At 44.4% G+C, this 24,172-nt stretch overlaps 1 protein-coding gene across 2 annotated transcripts in view; it reads right to left on the minus strand.

Moving 5' to 3' along the window:
* LOC147121911 (dual specificity protein phosphatase CDC14A-like) overlaps positions 1 to 24,172 on the minus strand; it is a 170,727-nt gene that overhangs the window by 59,206 nt on the left and 87,349 nt on the right. For both annotated transcript variants that reach the window (XM_085982485.1, XM_085982483.1), the window contains one exon: positions 16,206 to 16,368. In XM_085982485.1, coding sequence (XP_085838611.1) covers positions 16,206 to 16,368 — 163 coding nt within the window. The remainder of the gene's footprint in view (positions 1 to 16,205; positions 16,369 to 24,172) is intronic.

The following is a 24,172-nucleotide window of genomic DNA, read 5'->3' on the forward strand; positions in this document are numbered from 1 at the left end:
TGGTCTGGCCTTAAGAAACTTTGGGCTTGCATTTTCCTCTATTTTAATCGTTGCTGTTATGCCTTTTAGTGTTCCGAGTCCCTCCTGGAACACTTCTTTTGCGTCAGTTAGCATTTTTGACAGTCGACCAGGTGTGACGTCGTCATCCTTTTTGGCCTCAGCCTTCAGTGCCAGTATGGAATGCCAATCTAATTGTATCTTCCGGATCCATTCACGTCCTAGCAGTGGTGGTCCTCCATCTGGCAATACATATAAGTCCATTTTAGGTATTTCCTGGCCTTTGTATATCACTTTCACCCTTATTTTTCCTTTGGGGTAGACTTTTTGCCCCGTGTACGTCTTTAAGACAATCTCTGTAGCTTTCAAGGATATATGTGAAAATAGCCGCTTGTAGTCCCTTTGGTTTATGACTGTTAGGGCTGATCCTGTGTCCAATTCCATTTTCACTTGGACTCCGTCTATCTTGAGTGTAACCCAGATAGTCTGGTGATCCTCCATTTTGGTTACCTTATGTAGTTTCAGACAACCCAGCTCCTTGCTTCCGGAGTCTGTGTCACTTTTCTGTTCATCTGAACTACTGTCCATCACCTTGTGTACCTTTTTGTACTTCTCCTGTGGAGATTTCTTGCTGTTGGTTTTCTTCCCAGACCTGCAGACTCTTGCTATGTGGCCTGCTTTTCCACACTGTCTGCACACTTGGTCCTTGAACCAACAATCCTTCTGGTCGTGTGTTGTTCTGCCGCAGCGATAACACTTCCCTGTTCCATAGGACATTTCATTGGTGCCATATTCTTGCGGTCTCCGTTGTATCTCTGCAGCGCCCCTTGCGGCTGCTTCGCGTGATACTGCCATACTGAAAGCCTTGTCCAGCATAAGATCCTTTTCTGATAGAAGCCGTTTCTGGGTTCCTTCACTTTGAAGCCCACACACAAACTTGTCCCTTAACGTATCTGCTAGTCCCACTCCAAACTGGCAGTGTTTCGATAGCTTGCGCAGTTCCGTTAAGTACTCAGCATTGCTTTCGTCTTTGTGTTGGTTCCTTTTATGGAACTTAAATCGTTCTGCTATCAGCAGCGGTGTGGGGTTTAAGTGGTCCTGTAGGATTTCTACTATGCTTTCGAAATTCTTATTCACAGGCTTCTCTGGGGTTATTAGGTTTCGCAGTAACCCATAAGTTTTTGCACCCATGGAATTTAACAAAACCAGTGCTTTCCTAGCATCTGGCACTTCATTCGCCCTGCAGTACACCTCAATACGTTCCACATATGTTGCCCAATCTTCGACTTCATTGTCAAACGTAGAGATACTGCCACTCTTCGGCATCCCTGGGTGTGATTTAACTGTCAAAAATGGCTTCTCCCACGCTTTCCCTTTGTTAACCCCTCGCTTCTGTGAGGAGGATCTACCCCTAACTTGGGGGATCAGGGTTCGCTGCTTTAGGAGACTAAACACGCCGGTCAGTCTATCACTTTCTCAGTAATACACAAAGTCAGAAACTGTAAAATAAGTAAAGTTTTATTAAGGTACCTGGACTTCACTCTGAGAAACTCTTCATGTTTGCACACAAGTATGCCTCCCAAAGAGTGAGCCCTTAGACACACGGGGCTACAATATTTATACATTTTCATAAATTGCAAGTCATCATGAGAATACAGAAAACTAGGCGATCACACGCTGCACAAGTCATTTGTTTCTTTTTACAGAGCTCTGTTTAAAATTCACTTTTAACTTTCAACAAAATTCGACCATGAGACTGTCTCCATCAGTTATCTAAACATTCTGTTCTTCTCCTTTCTTATCTATTTGTACTGCATTCCCACAGCCCTGCATCAGTTTTTACATTTAAACTATTCACTGCATGTCAAGTAGTCCATCATGCCTTGCGAATCATTGGTACAGCAGTATTGGATTAACACCTAGCTTAACACCTTCTTCTTCGCTGGCACAAAATGGCATCTCCCGCGCTTTCCTTTCTTCCCGTGCTCGCCCTTCTTCTCCGCTGCGGCTTCTAAAAATGGCGTCTCCCGCGCTCTTCCTTCTTCTCCGCGGCTCAATGGCGTTTCCCGCGCTCTCCCTTCTTCTCCCCGCGGACACTGTTCAGCCCTTGAGCCCTGGCTGTGCTCTGCGCGTTTTTTTTTTTCTGTGCGCCTTTCCCGTTTCCGCCGCTCGGTCCTGAACCCGGCTGCTGCTTTACCCTCTCTCTCTCCGTTTTGTTTTTCCTCGACGCCACTCGGTTTTCAACCCCCGGCTGCGCCCTGTGCGCTTCACCCTCTATCTTACCCTGTCGACGCTGCTCGGCTTTTTCTCTGCCGTCGGTCGGCTCCAGCCGCCGCTGTCCGGGAAGGGTCTGCGCTGTACCTGTCATCAGTCTGTTGCTGATCGTCGTGGCTGGGGAACCAAGCCCGGCTCTCCACAGCCTCCCCTGCGATGTTCACTCTCTGCCAGATGACTGGGCGGTTGCTCATGGTCGACGCCCGTGTTTTTGGCCTCGACTTTCTTCCACCGCCCTCCCGGAGCGAATCCTCGAAGGGAAATGCAGAGTTGCAGGTAGATTCGAATCGACACTCGTCGCCACTGTTAGATCCATGATTCTTTAAATAGGATGTTTCCCCAAGAACTACACGGATGCTGTAACTTAATCAACAGGTATTTACTGGAATAGAGTAGTCTCAAGACTGAAGTACAGAAGCCTGCTCCGGCTTTATATACAGGTGTGGTCACTGCCGGTACTACAGTATATACAGGAGCTGTAAAACAGTTCTCTCTTAAAGGTACATACACAACAGAACTCACTGCCTGAAAGGGCGGTAGAGGCAGAAACGCTCAACATATTTTAAAAGTATTTGGATATGCACTTGAAGTGTTGTAGCCTACAAGGCTACGGACCAAGAGCTGGAAAGTGGGATCAGGCTGGACAGCTCTTTTTTGAATGGTACAGATACGATGAGTCGAATGGCCTCCTTCTGTGCTGTACATTTCTATGATTCTATACTCCTAGTTTTCAAATCCCTCCATGACCTTGCCTCACGCTACCTCTGCAACTCCTCCAGTCTCATATCCCATTCCACCCTCTCGTCTTCCAATACTAGCTTTCTATGATTTCCTCCTCAACAACAACTTGTATTTATATAGCACATTTAATGTAGCAAAACGTCCCAAGGCGCTTCACAGGAGTATTTCAAGACAAGAATTTGACACCAAGCCACTAAAGGAGAAATTAGGGCAGATGACAAAAAACTTGGTCAAAGAGGTAGGTTTTAAGGAGCATCTTAAAGGAGGAAAGAGAGGTAGGCAGGCGGAGAGATTTAGGGAGGGAGTTTCAGAGCTTAGGGCCTAGGCAACAGAAGGCATGGCCACCAATGGTTGAGCGATTATAATTAGGGATGCTCGAGAGGGCAGAGTTAGAGAAGTGCAGATATTTCGGGGGCAGGGGTGTGCTGGAGGAGATTACAGAGATAGGGAGGGGCGAGGCCATGGAGGGATTTGAAAACAAGGATGAGAATTTTAAAATTGAGGCGTTGCATAACCGGGAGCCAATGTAGGTCAGTGATCACAGGGGTGATGGGTGAATGGGACTCGGGATGTGAAGTTTTGGATGATCTCAAGTTTACGTAGGGTAGAAGGTGGGTGGCCAGCCAGGAGTGCCTTTGAATAGTCAAGTCTAGAGGTAACAAAGGCATGGATGAGATTTTCAGCAGCTGACGAGCTAATGTAGGGGCGGAGTCGGGCGATGTTACGGAGGTGGAAATAGCGGAGGTGTGTGCGGAAACTCATTTCAGGGTTAAATATGACACCAAAGTAGCAAGCAGTGTGGTTCAGCCTCAGACAGATCTTAGGGAGGGGGTTGGAGTCAGTGGCTAGGGAACAGAGTTCGTGGTGGGCATGAAAGCAATGGCTTCTGTCTTCCCCAATATTTAATTGGAGAAAATTTCTGTTCATCCAGTACCGGATGTCTAAAGAGCAGTCTGACAATTCAGAGACTGTGGAGGGGTCGAGAGAAGTGGTGGTGAGGTAGAGCTGGGTGTCGTCAGCGTACATGTGGAAACTGACGCTGTGTTTTCGGATGATGTCGCCAAGGGGCAGCAAATAAATGAGAAATAGGAGGGGGGCCAAGGATAGATCCTTGGGGAACACCAAAGGTAATGATGCGGGAGCAGGGGGGAACCTTAGAGGACGTTTAGCCTGGTGGGCTAGGGGAAGGAAGGGAAGTGGCAGAGGCAGCTGAACGGATGGTCTCAATTTTAGAGACAAAAAAGTCCATGAGCTCCTCACACTTGTTGTTGGAGAGGAGGGTGGAGGAGACAGGGGTTTAAGAAGACAGCTAGCAGTAGAGAAGAGAAGCTGGGATTTATCTTTGTGTTCCAGAATGATTCTGGAATAGTGAGCAGTTTTGGCAGACGAGAGCAGGACCCGATAATGCTATAGGTGGTCCAGCCAGATCTGGCGGCGAATGGCTAAACCAGTTGTCCGCCATATCCATTCAAGTCGGTGTCCCTTGGACTTAAGGGAGCGAAGATGAGGGTCATACCAGGGGAAATGGTCAGGTGGCCAGAGTGAGAGAGAGTAATTGTTTTAATAGGGACTAGGGCTTCAAAGGTGGTGGTGAGGGTGTGGTTGAGCAGATCGGTAGCTGCAGAAATGTCATGGTGAATGGAGGGCCAAAGGCTGGACAGTTGGGGTTTCGTAAGTGCAGTTGTAAGGGAGTTGGGAGATTTTTTTCCAGGGGCGGACACAGAAGTAGGGTGGCTGGGGGTGGGGGGAGGGGATGTGGGGGGAGAGTGATACGAGGAAGTGGTCAGAGATGGTCTTATCTGCGACTGACACGATGGGAGTAGCGAGGACACGAGAGATGGCAAGTTTGAGGGGATGGTCGTGAATATGGGTTGGGAAGTTTACATGGCGGGAGAGATTAAGGGAGGGTAGGACGGTAGTGAACTCGTAGAGGAGAGAGAGCATAATGAATTGAGATAGAGGTTGAAATCACCGAGGATAAAAAGTCGCTCAGTGCAGAGGCTGAGGGAGGAAAGCAGTGAAGATATCTCGGTAATAAAATTTTTATGGCATTTGGGTTGGCGGTAGAGAACGAGAATTTTAAATGAGAGGCGTGGAATAAGGGGAGATGCTCAAAAGGAGGAGAACGTGCCGGAGGAGTCGGGGGTCAAACCAAGGTGTGATTTGGTGATAAGAGCCACACGGCCATCATGGCGGTCTGGGCGGGGCAAGTGGTGGAAGGTATAGCGAGGCAGGGGGATGCAATCATCCACGATAAGCTCATGGATGGCAAGGGCCTTGTTCGCAAGTGAATGGACATTCTGGAGGGAGATGCAGAGAGGGTTGGTGATGGCTGCCCCACTTCCAGTGTCCACAGGGTCAGCGCTGGGAGGGGTGAATTGGACGGGGAGGTGATTGGCAAGATCAGCCTCCAATGGGTGCGCTGGGTGGGAAGGTCAGTGAGAGAGTAGCATGGGACAGTTGGGGTTGCTGCTCATGAGGAGGCAGCGACGAGTGCCACAGTGGGCCTTTCAGAGGATGCTAAGAGAGGCACAGAGGGAGCTGTAGGCTTATTTCTTGAGGCAAGAGCCTGAAAACTTCTCTGCTTTACTCAATGGAACTCTTCCTAAACCATTCTATCCTGCTACCCCTCTCTAACTTCAAGACTCAAAACCTCTGATTAAATTTTCAGACATATTCCCCAAATCCTCTTCTGTTCAGTGCTGTTTTCTCTCTGAATGCACCTTGGGATGTTGAAGGCACTAAATGAATACAGATATTTGTTGTAGATGGGGTTGTTCAAAAATGAAGCATAATAACCATTTCTTACTTATAAAAATTCTTATGATCTCTGAAGGCCAAAGTTTGAATAGAGCTCAAGGAGATGAAATTAAAGTCTCTTCTGCGAACTGTAAGGGTTGTAAATTTAGAGTGTAAACAATTTTGATCAGAGCTGATGCAAATTCACCTTACAAAAACATTTTAACCTGAATGACAACCAGACAATGAAGTGAGGAGAAAGTAAAACCACTTCTTGAGTGCCACTAAGTGCACAAATTATGCTGCCTTTAATTCTTTAACACAGTCTTATCACATGTCATAGCTGCAGTGACACATTCTCTATTTATACCATGTATGTTGCTCAAACTAGCACGTGATACTACTTGTTACCTCATGTGGGTGGAAAACAAATTCACTCCTTAGACTGCCAGCAGCTTTAGAGCTTTATATAAAAATAAAGATTTCAAGTCACATTGGTGCCATCAAATCCCCCGTTACAATAAAAATGCTACTCAAATGGCAGGAGTACCTTTATTAACCTATCATATTAGAAGTCTTGCATTGTGTGTGTGTCCTGCAAGCTTCACACTTACTTCCTATTAAACTTCAGTGCAGCTTCGGATTCACCATAATTAATGCCACAGGAGATCTACTTGTACTAATGAAATGCATCTTGAAATGATTCTTAATAAAAATGCTTAACTACTTCTGCTCTGTCTTTCTTCCGTTCTTCTGACTCCCCAGCAAACTTTTATATTTACCATTTTCAGTGTTGTATAATTTCTCAATTAATTAGAACAAGTTACTTTCTTATTTATTTTTAATAACTTACCCGGTTTGCTAGGTTTCTCCCCATTCTACTATTCGTTCGAACCTATGACCCACAAAAATAAACCAATCCTTGATTGTCTAATAAAGCAGTTGCAAAGGCTCTATTTTAAAGAAAAAAATCCTACCAAGAAAGCAGCCCACCTTCATCTTCTCAGGACAACTAGAGATGGGCAATAAATGCCGACTTTGCTAGCTACGCCCACATCCCGATAATGAAGATAAAAACAATTAAGTAACTGAACATTTAAAATCCTCGTTCTCTATCGCCCACTCAAGTACTGCGCCAAGTTTCTCACCGAGATATCCTCATTGCTTTCCTCCTTCAGCCTCTGCACGGAGCGACTTCTCAACCTCGGTGATTTCAACCTCCATTTCAACTCATCATGCTCTTTCTCCCGAGTTCACTGCCCTTCTATCCTCCCAAAATCTCTACCTCCATATAAAGGGGTTGACGGTGGATAGGCAATGGCAAACATTCAAAGATCGCATGGATGAACTACAAAATTTGTTCATCCCAGTTTGGCATAAAAATAAAACAAAAAAGGTGACTCAACCATGGCTAACAAGGGCAATTAGGGATAGAATAAGATCCAAGGAGAGGACATATAAATTGGCCAGAAAAAGCAGTAAACCTGAGGATTGGGAGCAGTTTAGGATTCAACAAAGGAGGACAAAGGGATTAAATAAGAGGGGGAAATAGAGTATGAGAGTAAGCTTGCGCAGAACATAAAAACTGACTGTAAAAGCTTTTATAGATATGTGAAGAGAAAAGGATTGGTGAAGTCAAGCGTAGGTCCCTTGCAGTCAGAATCAGGGGAATTTATAATGGGGAACAAAGAAATGGCAGACCAATTAAATACATACTTTGGTTCTGTCTTCACAAAGGAGGACACAAATAACCTCCCAGAGATGTCAGGGAACATAGGGTCTACTGAAAGGGAGGAACTGATAGAAATCAGTATTTGTAGGGAAATGGTGTTAAGGAAATTGACAAGATTGAAGGCCGATAAATCCCCAGAGCCTGAAAATCTACATCCTACGGTACTTAAGGAAGTGGCCCTAGAAATAGTAGATGCATTGCTGGTCATCTTCCAAAATTCGATAGATTCTGGAACAGTACCCATGGATTGGCGGGTAGCTAATGTTACCCCACTGTTCAAAAACGGTGGTAGAGAGAAAACGGAGAATTACAGACTGGTAAGCCTGACATCGGTAGTGGGGAAAATGCTAGAGTCCATTATAAAAGATGTAATAGCAGAGCACTTGGAAAACAGTGACCGGATTGGACAAAGTCAACATGGATTTACAAAAGGTAAATCGTGCTTGACTAATCTACTGGAATTTTTTGAGGATGTAACTGGTAAAATAGATAAGGGAGAACCAGTGGATGTGGTGTATTTGCACTTTCAAAAGGCTTTCGATAAGGTCCCGCATAAGAGATTAGCGTGTAAAGTTAAGGCACATGGGATTGGGGGCAAGGTATTGACTTGGATAGAGAACTGGTTGGCAGACAGAAAGCAAAGAGTTGGAATAAACGGCTCTTTTTCCGAGTGGCAGGCAGTGACTAGTGGAGTACCGCAGGGATCGGTGCTAGGACCCCAGCTATTCACAATATATATTAATGATCTGGACGAGGGAACTAGATGTAATATCTCCAAGTTTGCAGACGACACAAAGCTGGGTGGGCGTGTGTGCTGTGAGGAGGATGCCAAGAAACTCCAGTATGATTTGGACATGTTGGGTGATTGGGCAGAAGCATAGCAGATGCAATATAATGTGGATAAATGCGAGGTTATCCACTTTGGTGTCAAAAACAGGAAGGCAGATTATTATCTGAATGGCAATAGATTGGGAGAAGGGGAAGTGCAACGAGACCTGGGCGTCCTTGTGCACCAGTCGCTGAAGGTAAGCATGCTGGTGCAGCAGGCGAGAGGGTTTGAGTACAGGAACAAGGATGTCTTGCTGCAGTTGTACAGGGCCTTGGTGAGACCAGATCTTGAGTATTGTGTGCAGTTTTGGTCGCCTTATCTGAGGAAGGATGTTCTTGCCATGGAAGGAGTGCAGCGAAGATTCACCAGGCTGATATCTGGGATGGCAGGAATGACGTATGAGGAGAGATTGGGTCGACTGGGCTTGTACTCGCTGGAGTTTAGAAGAATGAGAGGGGATCTCATTGAAACTTATAAAATTCTAACAGGACTAGACAGACTAGATGCAGGAAGGATGTTCCCGATGGTCGGGGAGTCCAGAACCAGGGGTCACAGTCTAAGGATAAGGGGTAAGCCATTTAGGACAGAGATGAGGAGGAATTTCTTCACCCAGAGAGTGGTGAACCTGTGGAATTCTCTACCAAAGAAGGCAGTAGAGGCCAATTCATTAAATATATTCAAGAAGAAGTTAGATATATTTCTTAAGGCTAAAGGGATCAAGGGATATGGAGAGAAGGCAGGAACAAGGTACTGAATTTGGATGATCAGCCATGATCTCATTGAATGACAGAGCAGGCTCGAGGGGCCGAATGGCCTACTCCTGCTCCTATCTTCTATGTTTCTAAACTCCCCCACCCATATTCACAGCCACCCCCTCGGCTTCACCATCTCACGTGGGGCCTCGCTACTCCCATCATGTCAATCACAGATAAGGCCATCTCTGATCCCTCTCCACTCACTTCCCCCTTCCAACCCCACATCCTTCCGTGACTGCCCCTGGAAAAAAACGTTCCAAGCCACTTACAAAGGCACTTTCAAATTTCCAACTGTCTAGACTTTGGCCCTCACCCAGATCTGCTCGATTACACTCTCACCTCCACCTTTGATCCCCTTGTCTCCATTAAAACCATTACTCCCCCTCACCCTGGTCATTTCACCTGGTACAGCCCTCATCTCCACTCCCTTAAGTTCAAGGGACGCAGACTTGAATCATCCTGGAATGCAAAGATAACCCCCGGCATCTCCTCTTCACTACAACCCGTCTTCTTAAACCTTTCTCCCCTGCCCCCTCCAACGACAAGTGTGAGGAGCTAATGGGCTTCTTTGCTCCAAAGAGAGACCATCTGTTCAACTGCCACTGCTACCTCTCTCCTAACCCCATGCCCACCCAAGCCACACTTCCCCCAAGGTTCCCCCATGCCCTAGCCCTGAACTCGTATCTTTCTCTAGTTTCTCTCCTAGCTCCCCTCATACCCTCTCTGAGCTCATGAGACCCACCTCCTGCTCCCTCCACGTATTCCCACCAAACTGCTGATCACCCAACTTCCCTTCCTAGCCCCAAAGTTAGCTAATAATGTTCCCTCTCACCAGGTGCTGTCTACCTCCCCTTGAAATATGCTATCACCTCCTGTCCACAAAAAATCCAAATTGGAGTCCTTGCTAACGACCACCCCATCTCCAACCTCCCTTTCCTCTCCAAAGTCCTTGAACGTGTTGTTGCCTCCCAAATCTGTGCGCATCTTTCCTGCAACTTGTGGGAAAGTAAGTTGCAAGGAGGACGCAAAAAGGCTACAAAGGGATATAGACAGGTTAAGTGAGTGGGCAAGAACATGGCAGATAGAATAATGTGGAGAAATGTGAAGTTATCCACTTTAGTAGGAAAAATAGACAAGCAGAATATTTTTTAATGGTGAGGTTGGGAAATGTTGGTATTCAGAGGGACCTGGGTGTTCTTGTACACAAATCACAGAAAGTTAACATGCAGGTACAGCAGGCAATTAGGAAAGCAAATGGTATGTTAGCCTTTATTACAAAAAGATTGACGTATAAGAGTAAAGAAGTCTTGCTGCAATTTTATAGGGCCTTGGTGAGACCATACCCGGAGTACTGTGTGCAGTTTTGGTCTCCTTACCCAAGGAAGGATATACTTGCCTTAGAGGGAGTGCAACAAAGGTTCACCAGACTGATTCCTGGGAGGGGGGATTGTCCTATGAGGAGAGATAGAGTAGACTAGGCCTATATTCCCTAGAGTTTAGAAGAATGAGAGGTGATCGAATTGAAACATATAAAATTCTTAAGAAGCTTGACAGGGTAGATGCTTCCCCTGGCTGGGGAGTCTAGAACTAGGGGTCACAGTCTCAGAATAAGGAGTCGGCCATTTAGGATTGAGATGAGGAGAAATTTCTTCACTCAAAGGTTTGTGAATCTTTGGAATTCTCTACCCCAGAGGGCTGTGGATGCTCAGCCATCACCAATGCATCTGGAGTCCTCGGATCTATCCTTGCCCCCCCTCCTATTTCTTATCTATACTGTCCCTCGGCGACATCATCCGAAAACAAAATGTCAGGTTCAACATATGCGCTGACGTCACCCAGCTCTACCTCACCACCACCTCTCTCGACCCTTTGTCTGGCTCTGATTTGTGACACTGCTTGTCTGACATCCAGTATTGGATGAGCAGAAAATTCCTCCAACTAACTGGGAAGACCGAAGTAATTATCTTCGGTCCCCGCCACAAACTTCGTTCCCTAGTCACCAGCTGTATTCCTATCCCTGGCTATTGTCTACGGCTGAACCAGAACCAGGTGAGCTTACGACCCCTTATCCGCTCCATTACCAAGACCGCCTACTTCCACCTCTAACATTGGCTGTCTCCATTCCTGCCTCAGTTCATTTGCTGCTGAAACCCTTACTCATGCCTTTGTTACCTCTAGACTTGACAATTCCAATGCACTCCTGGCCAGCCTCCCAGCTTCCATCCTCCATAAACTTTCTCATCCAAATCACTGCACCAAGTTCCGATCAGCCATCACACCCATGCTCGCGGACCTGCACTGGCTCACGGTCTAAAAATACCTCGGCTTTAAAATTCTTATCCTGGTTTTCAAATACCTCCATGGCCTCGACCCTCCCCATCTCTGCAACTTCCTCCAGCCCTCAGAGCTCTGCGCTCCTCCAATTCGGTCTCTTGCGCATCCCAGATTTTAATTGCTCCACCATTGGCAGACGCGCCTTCAGCTGCCTAGGCCCTAAGCTCCAAGCTCTGGAATTCCTCCCTAAACCTCCCCGCCTCTCTCTCTCCTCCTTTAAGACGCTCCTTAAAACCTACCTCTTTGACCAAGCTTTTAGTCATCTGTCCTAGTATCTCATGTAACTCGGTGTCAAATTTTGTTTGATAACGCTCCTGTGAAGTGCCTTGGGACATTTTACTACATTACAGGTGCTATATAAATGCAAGTAGTTGTTGTTGTTACCTAGTTAAGCCATCGGAACTAGGGTAAAAGTTTGAGCTGACATTTGATAGCTGCAAGTGACATAAAAAGCTCGACAATGCTGAAACAGGTCCAATGGAACTTAAAGGGTTAATAAACCAAGATTTCTGCTCCTTGCTTAGACCCCTGCACCCTTGTGTTGCTACTACTGATGTATCTGTACTTTGAAAAAGGGCCTGTACACATGATGTGCCCTCTGAGCCCTGCACGCCCAACAAGTTGCCAAGCAGAACTGCCTCCCCTTACGCCAATTAAATTACTTCAAAATCCTCCTTCTCATTTTCAAATTCATTCTCAGATTCACTCCATCTTACCTGAACAATCTTTTCCAGCACCACATGCATCCTCTGTTCCTGAATGACACTGAATTACCATTCATTTCCCCACTGGTGACTGCTCTTTGTCATTACGACCCTGCACGTTAGAACTCCCTCCACCCTCCTGTCTTCAAACATCTTAAAATCCGCCTCTTTGGCTTCCACTTCCTAATTATTTTTCCTCTTTTTCTGTTCTATCTCTACATTTTTACCCCACCTCAATGCACTCAATATGTTTCCATCTCAGGGAGCCCTTTGGAATTAAGTTGTGGTTGTTGTCAATGTTCCCTCTAAATTGTCTTTGTTGTGCGTGGCCTGTTTATTTCAATGCGCGGTCCCTTTAAATTTCTTCGCATGCGCGGTATTTCAAATGGAATAGCTTGTGAGCAGTCAGCGCCGTACCTTGCAGATTACTGCGCGGCCACGCACGCATGCAGCTTAGAAAGAACACTGGTTGTTGTATTGCTCTGCCACAGGCTTGGTCCTTTGAATTTGGTGAGCCCAGCAGCAGCAGAATCCGATGCTGGAACAGCGCATCGAGTCCCATGCTGCTGGACTGGACAAGTTCAAACAGACAAATGCTGTAGCATATAGAGAACACACACTTACTATTCTGACTGCTGTCTCACCCTGACCAATCCACTTTCTGATTAGAAGTCAGGAGTGCAGACCAATGCTAGTCAGCAATATCTGCAGTTGAGTGGGAGCGAGAGAAGGGGCACTTATACTGGGAGAGTTGCACTGTTTTTTTTACATACTCACTGCAGTAGCGGCAGTCTGGGAGATTGTGGCCACAGAGCACATGACCAAGCGGGAGCAGGAAAGTAGTCACAAAATTATTTCAATATACACTCAAGTAAACTTCACTAGTTTTACGCAAGGAATGAGGAACAGCACAAAAGTGAGAAGTCAGAGACATCCATTCGACCAAAACTATTTTGCTATTACCACCTACTGCATTTATTAAAAAAAACAGCTGGTCGCAATCTCAGAATTAGCAAGTACAAGCCGAAACCATGGCAACTTCCTCGCCATGGTTGCTCTTAATCATTGTGGAGTGTCAGCAGTACAAAAAATAACTTGCTCATGCTAGTTATAGAACTCAAACATATGCAAATATCTTGTAAACAAAACAGAATTAAATGTACCCACAAAGGTTGTGTCAATTACACATGCAAACCCATTTTATCACTACATCCACTTCCTAATAACTAAATGTTCTAATAACCAGCACATACACCATCACTGCATCCATTTTCTAAAGACAAGTGCGCATACATTCTATTACTGCATCCTGCATAACCAAACTACATGCATAGAGATGCTAGAGGACTGAAAGCAAAGGGAAGTTTCCTGGACTGAGAGATGTGCTGAGTGGTGTTCCACAGGGGTCTATGTTGGAGCAGCTCTCATTTATTACAAAGGAACACGAGTAGACCATTCAACCCCTTGAGCCTATTCCGCCATTCTATTAGACTACAGCTAATCTGTACCTCAACTCCATTTACCCGCCTTTGCTCCATATTCCAGTCTTGAAAAATATCAAGCATCCACAGCCTTTTTGGGAAGAGGAATGTTTCAGATTTCCACCACCCTTTTTGTGAAAAAGTGATTCCTGATTTCACTTCTAAATGGTCCAGCTCTAATTTTAAGATTTTGCCCCCTTCTTCTGGATTACCAGACCAGAGAAAATAGTTTCGCCGTATCCACCCTAATGAAGCTTTTCAACATTTTAACGACCTCGATTAGATTACCCATCCATCTTCTAAACTCAAGGGAATACAAACCAAGCTTATGCAACCTGTCTTCATAATTTAACCCTTGAAGCCCTGGTATCCTTCTGGTGAACGTGCACTGTACCCCTTCCAAGGCCAATATATCTTTCCTGAGGTTCGGTGCCCAAAACTAAATGCAGTACTCCAGATGGGGTCTGACCATACAATGAAAGCATCACTTCCTCACTTTTGAAATACAACTCCTTTGAGATAAATAGTCAACATTTTGTTAGCCTTTTTGATTTGTACCCGTGCACTAGCTTTTAGCGATTTGTGTACATGGACATGCAATCCCTTTGCTGCTTCACAGCTCCTAGTTTCTCACCATTAAAAAAATATTCAATTTGCCTTTATGAGATCCAACATTGAACTCCATCTGCCACAGTTTTGCCCACTCAACTTAGTCTGTTTATGTCCCTCTGCAACTTCCTGTGCCCATCTACACAACTTACTTGCCTCCTAACTTAGTGTCATCTACAAACTTGGATATGCTACTCTCTATTCCTTCATCCAAGTCATACATATAAAAATATATATTATATGGTGTAAAGCAGAGGTCCCAGTACAATCTGAGAACGCTCCCTTTATCCCTTCTCGGTTTCCTAACAGCCAAACAATTACCAACCATCAATCATCTGGACTTAGGAATGGAGGGAATAATACTGAAATTTGCTGCTGACACCAAATTGAGATTTGGGAAATTGTGTCAAGGGTTGTGAAAGACTGCAGGAGGACTTAGGCTAGCAAGATAGACGCAATTTAATGTAGAGAAACTTGAAGTAATACATATTGGAAGCAACAAAAAACATACACCTTAAATAAGATATTAAATGGAGTAAAAGAAGAAATGGATGTCGATGTGCAGATGCACAGGTCAGTAAATGTTTCAGTGCAAGTAGATAAGGCCATATAAAAGGACAAACTGAATCCCTGGTTTTGTATCTGGAGCCATGGCATACAAAAGCATGGAGGTAACACTCAATTTGTACAAGGCCTTAGTTAGGCCAGTTTGATTACAGGGCTTTCAAAAATTGCACACACAGGAAGAATATAAAAGCAGTGGAAAAGGTGCAGCATAGATTCAGGTCATTTGGCCCATCAAGTCTGCCCAGGGGGTTTTCGCTACGAAATGAGATTTGACAAGGTAGGGGTTTCTTCTCTGTAGCAGAGTAATTTGAACAGTGACTTGATGAGGTCTTCAAGATTATGAAAGGTTAGGATAGGGTAAATACACTTGTTGGCAATATGGTATAAAGTGGGCACAAATTTATGATCATAAAAAGAATTGAGAGGGGAAGTTAAACTAGAAAAAAAGAGGGTAATTAGAATGTGGTATTCTCTACCACAAATTATTATATAGAATTTACAGCACAGAACTAAAGCAGAGTCCATAAATTCTGTTTGAAAAGGGAATTAGTTGCTTGAAAAAATGAAATATTAAAGGGTGTGGAGGGCAAACAAGCTAGAGTGGGATTAGACTAGGTGACTCACGTCGAGATAAAACTTGGGTAAATGGTCTGTGTGTGATGCTGATGTAACATTCCGATTTTTCTTAGCGTACAGTAGATAAAGTAGACACAGACAAAGTAGTTAAACGCTTCGAATATGTTTGATAACAAACTAGGTTTTTGTTTTTATAACCTCGACAAATTTCCCTAATATTTTAAATACTAACTCCATCCTATATTTGTAGACCAGCTAAAGTACTGTGCTATTCTAGATTCAGTAATTAGTATTCCAATTATGTAAAACAAAGGGAACAAATGGAAGGGAACCTGTCAGCAATGTTCCCTGTAAGCTCCGGGGAACCCGCACAGCTGGCTTTTCAAATACAAAAACCGTGCATGCGCGGTATTTTGCATGGCCCACGCAGCCCCTTAAGGGGGCCGTGCAGGGCCACACAAAATTAGAGGGAACATTGCCCGTACCCCTGCAGTCTGGCTTACATACAACAAATGATTTACTCTTAATGCCTAGCAAACCACTTACTCATTTTAAAAAAACAATTGCTACACTCAAGGTGGTGGCCCACTGACACTTTCTCAGGGCAACTAGGAATGGACATTAAATGCGTCCTTGCTGGCATTACCACATCAAGAATAAAAACAAATGGGATGTTGCACTTCACAAGTGCCGTGTTTACACAAGAGCTGTATGTTCTTAGCAGAAATTCTATGTACACAGATTGCTAAACTATAGGATTTTTTTTTTAAAGCACTGCAGAGGGTCTGGGGTGCTCAGCTTCCTGCAGATGACAATGCAGACAGTAGGAATTTGTCAAGACTGTAGTTATGATGTGAACATCCTTACCTCCATCATCTTGTCTATGGAGTGCATCTTCAGATTCCCACCGAGAGAGAGACCATCAATGCCAGAAATGATCCGGGATAATCCAGTGCATTCTTTATCTGTACTCCGCCGTTTTTTCAAGGACCTGTAAATATCACCTTCAAGCCACATGTGACCTTGCTTCCTGTAGACAAATCAAAAGGATTCAAAACAAGTCAAAATTAGTTCTCATTACTGTTCAGACCTTTATAGTCAAACAAGTTGGAAGGAAAACTGCACAATACAGTTTTAAAGTGTTTTGGTGCTGTGTCCCAGTAGGTTATAGTGGTTGAACCAGTATGGGCACAAACCTACACCTTAATTCCACACAAACTACCAATTTTAACCATTGAGCAGTAGAGTGGCTCTTCTTCCTGGAAAAGTCATACAGCAGGAGTGGTTTGGGGTGGGGGTGGTGGCACCGGGAGGGGTGGTGCTCTCTCACATATTTGCAGTGATTCCTTCTGGATTTTATTGTCAATCTTAAAAATCTTAAAAGCTCAACAACTAAAATTATTTTGAGCATTTATGTGGTACACAACTATCATTTGAAGAGAACCGTGCCTCATTTTGCTAATGACTTAGTTCGCACATTTCAACTGGGTCGCAGAGATTTTTCAGTACCTGATGCAAAGTATGTCCTGCAGTGTTTCTGAGCTGCGCTTTCAAAAACAAAGTGTCCATTTTTGTATGGATAGAATAAAACTTCAAGATAATCAGTAACTAGGCTGACAGTTGCAGCTGTCCAAGTCAAAAACTAGTCTGTTACTGGCCTCCACCTTCAAGAACATGGTACAGAACAGAGATAACTATTTTGAGTGTTGCTGAAAGTCACAATGGCAACTTGGTTCAACTATTTTTAGCCTCCATTCGAAGCCACACAGAAAGTACCGATATCTCAAAAAAACACATGCAATATGGAAATAGGAAAGATCATTGTTCTAAAATAAAACAGAAGTCCAATCATTTGAAATGAAGATTTGGACCTCTAAAGGTCCAAACATCAGCCAACAAAATTAGGGACAGCAAAATTGTGCTTATGCCGAGGGAATTTTGCTCAAAGTCAAGTATAGTCAAAACAGATATGAGCATTACGATTAGAGACTTCTCTACTTTTTTTACTTTGATATTTCCTCAAGGATCCTCACCTAGTTCCTTTAGACAGTAAGGTGTGTAGTCAACCCAAAAGAAACGCTACTTCAGTGGCAACACCACTCCATGATTCACTAACAACAACTTGTACTGTTATGTACGGTGGCATAGTGGTTAGCACTGTTGCCTCACAGCGCCAGGGACCCGGGTTCGAATCCGGCCTCGGGTGACTGTCTGTGTGGAGTTTGCACATTCTCCCCGTGTTTGCGTGGGTTTCCTCCGGGTGCTCCGGTTTCCTCCCACAGTCCAAAGATGTGCGGGTTAGGATGATTGGCTATGATAAATTGACCCTTAGTGTTAGGGGGATTAAATACGTGGGGTTACAGGGATAGGGTGGGATATGTGTTGGTGTAGGGGTTACGGGGATCGGGTGGGATATGTGTCGGTGCAGGCTCGATGGGCCGAAATGGCCTCTATCTGCACTGTGGGGTTTCTGTGATTCTGTGAAGAATGAGTACCTAAGTGAAATTTGCAATTTTGCAGTTTGTGTCAGTAGTCCCTTCCCCTCCCCCATACACACACAGACTTTTTTCCAAGAAAAAACTCAATATAAACTTTAACTGAATAAAAGATTTTAAAATGTATCCTCTAGCTTTTCTTCACATAAGTTTGAAAATTACTGGAAACTAGAGAAAAATACTGCAGCAGTTCAACTACTGAAAGATACTACTGCATCCTGGGAAAGTGGATACATTGCAGAATCTGAATTTAGTCAAGTCTGAGCCCAGACTTTTGGGAGGCCTTCAAAAAAAAACTTTAATGAAGTGATTAAAAAGCACAGAAGATACATTCAATCATCTTATTGTGAAATATGCAATTTTATTTGTTTAAACCATTATTTTGGACAATAGAAATGTCAGCTTATAGAAAAGTTTTTTTCAGAAAGCATTTTGTGGAGAATAGATAGACGAGTACCTTGCAGAACAGTCAAGTAAGTGTTATGTGACAGACAATGTGTGACACCTTTTAACATTGATAGTCCCATCACAGCACCATCGACAAGGGTCACAATTATGAAAGCATGGACACTTCTGTAATGAGGTTTCCCACAAAAACTGGTTTACATAGGAACTTTCAATGATACTGAACTTAGATAGATAGGCTGATTAAGATATTTTAAACTTGCCTCTGCTGCAACCTACATCACCTTTTTACTCATCCTGATTTTCAATTCCTTGGTGCCATGTGCAGTATCACATTTGATCACATATGGGCTTCTGACTTGGTAAGTTGTCCCGCATAAATTTTAATATACTAAGACAACAGCATTGCCTCTAAAGATATACATACACACAGCCATGCAGGTGGATAATGTTAGCCTGACTATATTTTAAAGGGGAGCTGTAGAGCAACTACTGCCTTTTTTAAATTGAGAAACCAAGATAAAGAGCTACTATAATTCAGGGTGGGGAAGGAGAAGGGGAAAGCAACATCACCTTCATTTGACAACAGTTGGTCTACAACTCCAATAGTGGAATTTACCACACTATACCCCACACACAAATCAGTGCATTACCATTTTTAAAAATTGTAAAATACTCACATTTAGAGGCAATACTATTCCACACAATCAACTGAAAAAACAAGGTCATGCTTAAAATGATACATGTGTTAATAGTAGCTACAGTCTGCTAGTTGGAAGAGCATCCATATGCCATAATTCATTATGTTCAATCTCTAGAGCAATCTGAAATCAGCATACCAGGAAAACAGCAGAGATTAGAAGGACAAACACTGGAGAAAAATAAACGCATTTTGAGTAACAGCGGGGCTACAGTTAGAAAAGTTATAGATATCACTTAGTTGTACTGCCCTAAAACATACTTGTGACCTTAATTACAACCTGGGATCAATATATTTAACACACACTAAAATTAGCTGCTGTCCGAGAAAATGTTCCCATAACTGCTAACACTAACTGGCATCAACAATTTTGTACTTGAATCTTCAATGCACAAAATGCAAGTTTGCTTACTGTGAAAACTTCAGAGGCCTTTGCCAACTCAAGACCAAGTAAAATTCAGTTACGCCACAGCCTGATGATAAAATCAAAAAGACCACTTGGCATACTCATAGGATGAAAATCTTCCCAAATATTAAAATAGTTGCTAAACATGAGCTTTATCCACATGTGAATAGTCTGCTCAGATTTTTGTACTAGCTACAATGGAATTTTTCTGATCTTTCCCAAGATCTGAATCAACTTACTTTCTCTTTGAACAAAAGAAGAATTGGAGTGCAGACCAAACAGGAAATAATCAGTGTTCCCAAACGATTTCCCCTTTCACTTTGAAATTTCCAGTGTTTCTTGGAACAGTACAATTACCCATTTCCACTGTGGAACATTGTTTTGGGGAATTTTTTTAGTGGGGTGGTGGTGGGGGGGGGGGGGCGGAGGGAGAGGAGAAACAGTGGAGTAGTTCAGGGTTTCTGCAGAAATCGGGTGGAGCCATGTTGTCCCAAAATCTTACATGTTCACATATGCCATTTTCTGCATTTGGTACCAATACTCTTAGGATGAACACCTGTCAAAGATTGTCGTAAATATCACCACCCATGGAGTTGTGGTTTATTTATGTACCAGTTGCAATGCATACCGAGCAAATGCATAGATAATTTGGGAGGCTTGACCTGTATGCCCACATTTGGGGCAAAAGAAAATCACGGACCAAGTCACTCCCCCTTCAACACTGCTACTCTCTCTCTTCACTCCCTCAGTAGTTCTCTGTGACTCATACAAAAGTCCTAGGGGGAGAAATTCGGTTGTTAGCGCCACTGATTAACGCCTAAAGAGGCTGAGAAGTGGGGCGCTAGCCAATTTCCGGGCGGGTGCCCATATTGAGCATGCATTTAGCGCCCGCTCATGGGCGCAGGCTGATTATGACGTCATTTGAGTGTGCAACGCCTTTTGGGCGCCCCGGACCGGAAATTCTGTGGCGCCCCCCCCTCCGTAGCGCCTGGCGCTAATAGCGACAGCTTACCTGGAACCTTACCAGGCGCTCTCGGGCTGGAGGAGCGTTATTTAAAGGGGACTGGTGTGGTTTAAAAGCAGCAGCCATTTTTGGAGCACAACAAGTTGCTGAGCTGCACACTGAGAGCCATTTGACCACTGAGCCAGCGCAGGCAGACGATCTTCAGCCTTCTGACCATCACCTTGCTGTTGGTGAGCCTTGACAACGGGGAACCTTCCTATGGGCACTTATTATGGAGCTGCATTGGAGGGGAACGTCCTGCTGCTGTATCATCTGGAAAGGGCACGGGGACGCTGGGAGAGGGGGGCGGGCATGGCCAGACGGAGGAAGGCCAACAGACGTCGCCACAGCAGACCTTATGCTGGCAGGGTTTTCCGACAGCAGTTTTCCTACATGACCATGCCGGAGGAGCAGTGTGTCAGAAGGCTGCGATTTAGAAAGGAGGTGGTGACTGAGCTATGCCAGCTGCTTCAGCCAGATCTGCAGCCTCAGATAAGGCGCAGGACATTTCTGTCGGTGGCTGAGAAGATGCCTGCTGGCCTGAACTTCTACGCGAGCGGCTCCTCTCAGGCTGCGCATCAGAGGCTGATCAGAAGTAGCTTCTAGGCCCATCTCACGGAATGCTTGCTGCCATTCCAAGAACAGGAATGGAACCGGTCTGATACCCTCAAGCCTGTGAAGGGCAAGATGCATGTAAATAGCAGGCATGGCCATTGTAAATGAAGAAAGTGTTTCATTACACAAAATGTGGTTCCTTCAAACATGAGAAAGCTATGGCAATAGAAAGCAAAACTAATACACTGACACATAACTGCCTCTCACACCCGGGAGACTGTCCAAAACATAAATCACATTCCGACCATCTTCCTTGGCCTTGATTCCACTGTGCCAACCAAAGCATCCAATGCCCCATCAGTGAGGCGTTCCGCCCTCTGCCTCACACTTTCTATGTCTTGCTAGGCTGGTGCGCCACAGGTAGGCTCCCACCGCTTTGAAGGCCTACAAGGCAGTGAGTGTGTCTGGTGATGCCAATTGACCTGCCCCTTTAAGAGCTGGCCGGCGCCAATGTGTCTCAGGGAAAGTGATTATTGACAGCACCTTCGCTGCGCCACGCCGCCGCGAAATTGGGTTGCGCCGCTGAGTTGGCGCCTTAAGAGTAGCGTGCAGCGCCTGATTTAGCGCCGCAATCACCTTTAGGGGCGCTGCAACCCAATATCGCGCTAGGTGGCGCTAAATTGCGCCTGGCGCTAAACTTTGCGCATCGCCAGGACTAGCGCCCCAAACGCGGCTATACCGAATTTCTAGGCCCTACTGTTATTGTTGCTACTGCTGGAAGCAAAAAATTATTCAACGGTGGTTGCACACTGTGAGCAGGAATTCTTGTGACATGAGCAGTTCTGTCCACACTACAGTGGCAACGTAACTCAGGCAAAGGACCCAGTACAGCACTTCGGGGGTGGCGATGGGAAAAGAGGAGTAGAATGCCAACATGAACTGCAGGAGACCTGGGGGGGGGGGGGGCGGTGGAAGGAGAGTGACAACATGAACTGGAGAAAAGAGAGCGAGTGCATCACTATGGACTGGGGAGCAGGCTTCCAAAATATTCCATTAAAAAAAGAATGACAGTATTGGCAGCTGCACGGGATGAGGAAGTTCAAACATTAATGCTTTTAAAAAAGCAGGGTGTGTGTTATTTCAGTCATTGGGAGGTTAGGCTATCAAAATTTATATGCGCTTACTTGCTGAAGTATGCCTCTGCTCACCTCCAGTAATTTTCATTCAACCCCTGGAACATGGCTGCACGTACTCCAAGCATGTGCAGCAGCATGGAATTTGGAAGCTGACAATTAAGTCTTCTTGGCTGCCATTCAAGTGATTTCTGCAGCAGATTGGAGCTACAGATTTCTTTCTACTGACCCTGTAATGTCCGTTGTACCACTAAAAGATTAGCACGACAACCAAGTACCTAATCAATGCTCTGGAAACAGACCATTGACCATATTATTGCAAATCTAGCTTCTATTTAATTTCAATCAACAAAAGACTCGGAAGGGAAATCTTTTGTCATCATCACAAATAAAGTATTCTCCAGATAAATATACGTTATTCTTTCTTTCCTAAAAATCTTGGTGTTATAGTACAATGGCATAGTTATACTGCTCACTCAAAATCTCCCAGTAGCTATCCTACTTAATAAAAACAGATTTCACAAAGCATTATGTGAAGAGTTCATAAATCAGAACTAGGTGGTTAAGTAGTTAATCCCTAAAGGCACTGCAGCAACTCGCCAAAGCTCCTTCAACAGCACCTTCCAAACCCGCGACCTCTACCACTTAGAAGGACAAGGGCAGCAGACGCATGGGAGCATCACCACCTACAAGTTCCCCTCCAAGCCACACACCATCCTGACTTGGACCTGTATCGCCGTTCCTTCACTGTCGCTGGGCCAAAATCCTGGAACTCCCTAACAGCATTGTGGGTGTACCTACACCATATGGACTGCAGCGGTTCAAGAAGGCGGCTCACCACCATCTTCTCAAGGGCAATTAGGGATGGGCACTAAATGCAGGCCTAGCCAGCCAGCAATGCCCACATCCCATCAATGAATAAAAAAAATTTTTTTTTAATTTGTGATTTTCATGCGGGGACGCTGAAATAGATGGAATAGAGATTACAAGATCCAAAAAATAAACACAGCAAAATCCCATGCAACAAAAAATGCAATTTGTTTTATTGAGTCACCATAAACCAATGGGCTTAACTGTAAATTAATGAATTACCCAATGTGATCACCAAAATGCTAGTACAAATCCCACACAATAAAAATGTAATTTAACACAGATTCAGCTCTGGTCATTTTCCTCTTCAGCTCTCTTGGACAGAAAAGACATAATGAGCCAAAATGCCTTTTAAATAAGATAGCTACCAAGCATCGGAGTGAGCACTATACCTATTCCAGCTAATATTCTTTTAATCTCAATCGAACACCAGTAACTCAAATAGTGTCCTCACATTGAACAAATACTTAATATTGTGTAGAATCCCTTCTGTTGTGGCACGGTATGGTAATAATGCATTAAAATTGTAAAAAATATTGTAACTTTCTCCATCAGAAATATGTCAGTAATGAGAATTTGATAGCATCTCTGCTAAGAGATTGAGTTTCATGGAGCATTTCATTCAATACCTAATTGCAATAATATTTTGGTATACCGTATATGAGTAATTAAAAACATGACATATGCTAAGTGTAGCATCATTGCAAGCAACAGGTGACTTTGGACCCCTGGTTCCCAAAGCTTTCCATCACTGGGGTTTCCTTGCCTCATGTCTGGGTCTGTTGTAGACTAATGATAGAGATTAGTACACAAATCAGATAGGCATACTTATGTTTCTAGAAGACATTTTGTGCGTACTTTCGGGAGGGGTGGGGGGGGGAGTAGCAGGGTCACTTCTGTGTGGCTACATCACTAGAATGAGTGTATTACATTGCAATGTATGTGGTAGAGAAAAAGCGGGGAATTATAGACCGGTAAGCCTGACATCGGTAGTGGGAAAAATGCTAGAGTCCATTATAAAAGATGTAATAGCAGAGCACTTGGAGAGCAGTGACGGGATCGGACAAAGTCAACACAGATTTACAAAGGGTAAATCGTGCTTGACTAATCTACTGGAATTTTTTGAGGATGTAACTGGTAAAATAGATAAGGGAGGACCAGTGGATGTGGTGTATTTGGACTTTCAGAAGGCTTTCGATAAGGTCCCGGATAAGAGATTAGCTTGCAAAATTAAGGCACATGGGATTGGGGGCAAGGTATTGACTTG

Source organism: Somniosus microcephalus, chromosome 3 (assembly GCF_052327205.1).
Source record: "Somniosus microcephalus isolate GS21.2 chromosome 3, FLI_Smic_1.0, whole genome shotgun sequence".
Lineage (NCBI taxonomy): Eukaryota > Metazoa > Chordata > Chondrichthyes > Squaliformes > Somniosidae > Somniosus > Somniosus microcephalus.